Raw genomic sequence first — 6,306 nt, forward strand, 5'->3', positions numbered from 1 at the left:
TAATTCTCTGTAATGGCTGAAGCAGCTCAGAATGAGACCAGTCAGCTGGTATGTGGTAACTTTAGAAGGGAAAAATACATTCATTTCCTCCTGCAGTACCTTCCAGGATATTTAGCAAATTCTTCAGGCTGCTAATCCAATCCTCATGCTCCACTTTATTACTCTCCTCACTGCTTTTTAAATTGAAATTTCATCAAAATATTCTGTCCTTTCTTAATGTGTAAACTTGGTAAATCTGGCTCAATACTACATTTATCTAACAATGAAAGCTCACATTTGACAATACTTACTCAGGCACCCCATCATGGACTGTGAAAGTCACCACTAAATCTATAACCCTCAGGTTTGTTAGATAATAAATAGTTACATTAGAATTTATTTTTTACCTTTTTTTTTTTTTTTTTTTTAATATTCTCTAGGGCTCCAAATGGGACAACTAGATAAGAAAGAGGAAAATCTAGTTGCGTATCTAATTATGTTTGAATTCTTTCACTGAATACAAAAGCAAATTTTCACTACAAAAACTAGTTCACATATGTAGACAAATTCAAGATATACTTTTTTCCCTTTCATTTGTTTCCCTTCCTATTTGCTACCAGTTTAAGGCAGTTGCAGGGTTCTCTTTTACATCCCAACAGCAGTGTTTAGTGCAAGACCTTTCTGCAGAGATTCTAGTAATCAGAAGTGTGATGTAAACAAAGCCCAAATGGGGAAGAGCTTAGTGAAGGACTCCATTTTGAGGTGTGATTGGATCCCAAGACACAAAGAAAGGCTCTTGGAAATGTTCAGGATATTCCAGGAAAACAGCTAAGTTTTATTATATCTCTTTTTTCTTTTTTCTTTTTTTTTTTTAATAACAGAAGGAATTCTGCTATCTTGTATCATGTTCCAACTCATGAAAACAATCACTTTCTAGTTACATATTTAGGGTAAAATCTTCTAACTTATTTTAGACTACGAATTTGGTTTCTATGACCTTTTAAGAGATACAGCCCAACATCCCCTGAGTGCTTTTGAAAATCTTGTGGTTAATTTAGAAAGAGGTCAGTGGGATGAAGTTCAACAAGACTAAGTACCAGGTTCTGCACTTAGATCATAACTCCATACAGTACTACAGGCTTGGGGCAGAGTGGCTGGAAAGCTGTGCAGGGGAAAAGGATCTGGAGAGGTTGGTCAGTGCTCAGCTGAAGATGAGCCAGCAGTGTGACCAGCTGGCCAAGAAGGCCTATGGTATCCTGGCTTGTATAAGAAATAATGTAGCCAGAAGGAGTAGGGAGGTGATATTCCCCCTGAATGCAGCTCTAGTGATGACACACCTCGAGTATTGCATTGCATTTTCCCATTACAGTAAGTGCACTGAGGTCCTGGGGTGTGTCCAGAGTGGAAAGGACAGTGAAGCTATGATGAGTCTGGAGCACAAGTCTTATGAGGGGTAGCTAATGGAACTGGGATTATTTAGTCTAGAGGGGAGAACTGATTTGTATCTACAACTCCCCGAAAAGAGGTTGTTGTGAGGCAGGTGCTGGCTGCTTCTCCCAGGTAACTGTGATATGACAAGAGGGAATGGTCTCTAGTTGCGTCAGGGGAGGTTTAGGCTGGATATTAAGAGAAAGTTCTCCAAAAGAGTGGTCAGATACTGGAACAGTCTGCCCAGTGAGGAGGTGGAGTCATCACCCTGGAGGTGTTCAAGAAACATGTAGATGTAGTACTCTGGGATGTGATTTAGAGGACAATATTGGTGGTAGGTAGATGGTTGGACAAGATGATCTTAGGGGCCTTTTCCAACCTTAACATATAATTCTATTCTATAAATCTCCAACTCCTCTCCAGCAGAGGTATTCGTGCTAAATATGTTAAATTGAAATACCAGGTAAGAAAGGGAGATTTGACCTTCCACTAAAGTTGAATGTTAGCTATAAGACAAAAGTAAGGATAAAGCTAAATCTGATTTGCCAACATATGGGCAAAGTGTAATTATAGAAAAAAGAAATTATTGCTGGAATATATATATATGTATATATAATTATTACTGTTTTAAATATTTCAGAGGCATTCAATTCATCCACTGTAGTGAAAGGGATATATAAATACTTATTGGATTTCTCATAGAAAAAAATGCCCATTAAAGCCAGTGCCACTCAGACTCTAAATATCAAACCACACATACTTCAAGCTTTACCAGTGGACTCAGCAAATCGTTCTGTGCATCAGCAGTTACATATTCACAAACATATTCACAAACAATTCACTACATCCTTTCATTAGAGAAATATTTAACTTGCAATTGTCTATAGATCTTTAATAATCATTAAAATACAGGCTCACCAAGCTGAAATAAACTATTAACAGATTGTGAGATTCTCATAGCTCCTAACATATATATAATATGAGATCTGAGAACTACTTCTGCAGTCTTGTCTAAGAATGTTATATTTTATGAATAAAGTTAACTGAGGTGCTTTTCACTTCAAAGGGTTCATTGTTTCAACATCTGCTGGCATTTCGATCATACCTCCAGGACATTTTAGCTGTCAGTACATTTCTGTAAAGTGCATAACAGTACAGGCATGACAATCCTAGAGATGATTTGACAAACTTTTATGAACTTTACAAGCCATAGAAGCTAAAAACATTGTGTTTTCTGCTACATTAGATAAAAACGCCTTACCTTTGGATGGAAGCAGTACAATACACATGAGTAATAAGGAAAGCAAAACACATACAACCACGCCAAATAGTACTTTTAGCCGGGTCTGCAGGACAGAAACAAAAAATTATTACATTTCTAATATTTTCTGAGGTAAACTGTTATGGCTGTCTAATTAAATCCTCTCATTCCTTTTAACTGCTGAAATTCATCCAGAAAAAAAAAAAAAAAAAAAAAAAAGAAAAAAATATCTCCACAGTACATTTGAAAAGACTTCCCTTTTTCTTTAAGGCAAATACTTTCACAACAGAGCCCAGCCTTGTACAACAACCGACAGTTTAAAACAACAGATGCAAATATTATTGAAAGCTGAATTCAGCAGCATACAGACCTTCATTTTTCTGCAGTCTTCCTAAAGAACACAAACTTTTTTCTGAGAGCTGGTCAGCGGATCTAGGAGAGGAGTTGGAAAAAGCAGTGTCTGTTTTCACAGTTAGAGCCCAAACCTCTGGCAGACTTTTTTTTCCCTACATACTTTTGTAAACTGTGCCAAATTTCAAAGGGTTTCCATAAAATTAGAAACAGGCTTTCGGGGAAGTTCTCAAAGCAGAAATGGACATTGGGCAGCTATAGTGGTGGTGATTATATACTTCTCACCAATGCAAGCTGTAACCAACATCTGGGTTTTATGACTCAACAGTTATTTGATATCTACTGTTTTTCTCTGAAAAGCATCTACAGTGTATTTTGGCAGCCCTCACATTCTCAGGACATATTCATGACCTTATTTCTACTTCCTACTGAGAAATTAAATGAAAATTCAGGCACGTCGTTAATGTTTATCTATAACTCTTTCTTGTTTACTTTCTAAAATAATAAATGATAGCATAAACATTCAAACCAAGAAACATACACAATTTGCTTAACATCTTCCACATATGAAGATAATTACTTTTTTTTTTTTCCTCAGAAAACAGTAAACTTCCACATAACTGAGCTCAGACATAACTCTGCTGGCCCACAGCATTTCAGAACAGCGCTCAAGCCGCCGACTGTTCTTGTTTCATTCAGCTCATTGAAATGAGGTCGCCTGCAAACAGAAAACTGCTGGGACCGCAGCGTCAAGTTACACAAGAGAAGCCTCAGAAGAGTGAAGAAACGCTTGAAAAGAGAAGTACGCTTTGCTCCTAAGACTGGTTTTGTCCAGCTAGTCTCAGTCTCGCCCATCAGCGCTGCTGCGAGGAGAAAAACCTCGCGGCACCGCCTCACAGCGGCTGGCTACGGGCGGGGGGGCGGAAATAGCAACGGTCAGGCGGCGGCTGCGGGGGAGTAACGGCCGCAAGCAAGGCACGCTGCCCCCTGGTGGCCACGCGCGCCAGCAGCTGCACATTGGGCCGAGCAGAGGAGCGGCCGCTCGAGGCAGCCTGCAGCCACGCGGCACAGCGCTCCCAGCTAAGCTCTGCTTTCTGCTCTGCTCTGTGCTCCTTCTCAGCACCCTCATGTGACTGGAGGCTCTTAGGCGTGTCTCACAGCTCTAGCAGTCAGCCAGGCTAAGCTCAGCTTGCATCTTGTGGCCACAGCAGCAGCAAGGGGTAATGCCACCTGCCCCAAAAGACTACAAACTAAAATCATTCCCTCTGGCTTCTCTGAAAACTGAAAATACAGGAGATGAAATAATAGTTTCCTGTTATACTGAGGTATCTAGCAAAGCATGAAATAATGGTTTGCAGAGAAAAAAAGCCCAATGTACTATCATCCAAAAGTAGTCAATACCTCAGCCTAACAGAGTGGGCTGGAATTTGAACCACGACCATCATGCTGTCCCTCGTGAGGCAGGGGCTGATCTGGGCCCATCTGGCAGTGTTTTGGCAACAGTCATTGCATTAATCTTGGTGGGCAGTCTGAAAGCAATTCAATTTAGCTGTCTGGAATATGCCCTATTTTCACATAAACTTGTATTTTCTCGGCTCTTGTCACAACGGTGAAATTATGCAAGAAAATGCTTCTGATTAAGATCCACTCTTGTCACTGAAATCCAGGAATAAATTTATAGCTAGGTATCACCTTGTTGACATTAGCCATACAAGTAAAAAGGCTGAGAAGACCAAAATAAATTGTTCTTGATCTATTGTATACGAAGGCCAGAACTGAGCTCAGCAAGGATAGTTTCCTAGCAAGATAATACCAGCTGCTCAAAATTAAAAAAAAAAAAAAAAAAGAAAAAAAAAAAAAAGAGAGAGGATTGTGACAACCAGAACATTGCAAAATTACAGACATAGGTTTTGCTCAGTTAATAGTTTTTATTTCCTCTAAGGAATAATTTAGAGAATGCCTCAAAGGAAATGACTCAAACTCACAAGATCCAAATGACTTTGCTAAGTGACTATATGCTGCATATTGTGGGTTTTTCTAATTTGGAAGTCAAAATGCACATGCTTCATCAAGATTTACAAACACTGGAGCATTAGAAACAAACCAAAATTTACCCGGCAAAGAATGACCCTCACAAGTTTTGTACAGCTACTGCTCCTGAGACCCTTCTCTGCCATGTTTATACCAGTATACACAAAGAATTAAACGTTAATTCTTTCAGTACTACTCTAAAATATTTATATTTTCCAGATGTGGGAACGGACATTTACAGATGTAGGTTGTGCATGACAGCAGACCAAAAGTAGATAGAATAATGTAAAAAACAACTAAAGCTGAAGCCAAACACACAGCTAAACAAATCCCCGGTGACTAAGTTTTTCTTCTTTCCACATTTATGAACAAATAAAAGCTGTAAGTAGAAAATGCAGTCAGGATTTGTCACACTCCCTGGAGGACTTTGAGTCCATAAAGGCAATAAATGCATAAGCAGCTGGAAGATAAAACACGGCAATTTAGCTTGCTTCACACTTCCTGGATGAGCAATAGAGGCACATTTTATAATCCCACTCAGAGACAATGATTTGAAATGGAAATCCTTATTCTACAAGCCAGCAGGATTCACCTGAGGTTTGTTATCCATTATGCTGAAATGAGATTGTATCTTTCAGCTTTGGTGACAATCTGGTTGAATCACGCTAAGAATTGGAAGTGTGACAGTAGCACACAGGTGGACTACAAGAAGACTAGACATGTTGAATTCAATTATAAAAAAATGAAGAAACCAAGTTGCATATGCTCCTTCTTGCTTCATTGAAGTATTTAGAGTTCAGAAGATCTACTTAGTACAGAAGCAACAGATCCAGTGATACAGTTTTACCAGGTTTATAAATTTCCTCAAAATGCTGAATAAACTACAGGTATTTGGAAATTATAGATATATGTTACATTTACACTCTAAACATGTCACAAGCCTTTCCTGATTTAAAAGTTTTCTTCGAAGAACTGTGACAATTCATATAAAAAGAAATGCAAAGATTATCTGGATAATTACTTGCCAAGATAAACTCTTCTGATATTTAATTCTTAGAATATTACATAGCATCTTATTTGTCACATCAGATAATGATCACTTTAACAAAATACATCTTAAGTCCCAATGCTCCATGATCTATCAATCTACAGTATCTTTAAATAGTCAGATTCTCAGATCCGTGACTAAAATCAAACCTACAGAATTAAGTAGATTCAAAAGTCACCATAACTTTCAGTAGTAGTCAAAATACCAA

The 6,306-nt window shown here is 38.4% G+C and overlaps 1 protein-coding gene across 4 annotated transcripts in view; it reads right to left on the reverse strand.

The window, feature by feature from the left end:
- Window positions 1-3,551, reverse strand: part of FAP (fibroblast activation protein alpha) — a 39,907-nt gene extending 36,356 nt beyond the window's left edge. For 2 of the 4 annotated variants that reach the window (XR_008204735.1, XM_052675478.1), the window contains exons 1-2: window positions 3,039-3,547; window positions 2,669-2,753 (exon numbers count right to left, since the gene is read on the reverse strand). Coding sequence is in view for 3 of the 4 variants with exons in the window: in XM_052675478.1 (XP_052531438.1) it covers window positions 2,669-2,753; window positions 3,039-3,044 (91 nt within the window). In the remaining variant the exon portion in view is untranslated. Of the gene's footprint in view, window positions 1-2,668; window positions 2,754-3,038 lie in introns of all 4 variants that reach the window. The other 2 variants (XM_052675479.1, XM_052675480.1) reach the window with 2 other exon arrangements.
- Between the last annotated feature and the right edge of the window lie 2,755 nt (window positions 3,552-6,306).

The sequence above is a fragment of the Tympanuchus pallidicinctus genome, unplaced genomic scaffold (assembly GCF_026119805.1).
Source record: "Tympanuchus pallidicinctus isolate F22 unplaced genomic scaffold, pur_lepc_1.0 scaffold15, whole genome shotgun sequence".
Lineage (NCBI taxonomy): Eukaryota > Metazoa > Chordata > Aves > Galliformes > Phasianidae > Tympanuchus > Tympanuchus pallidicinctus.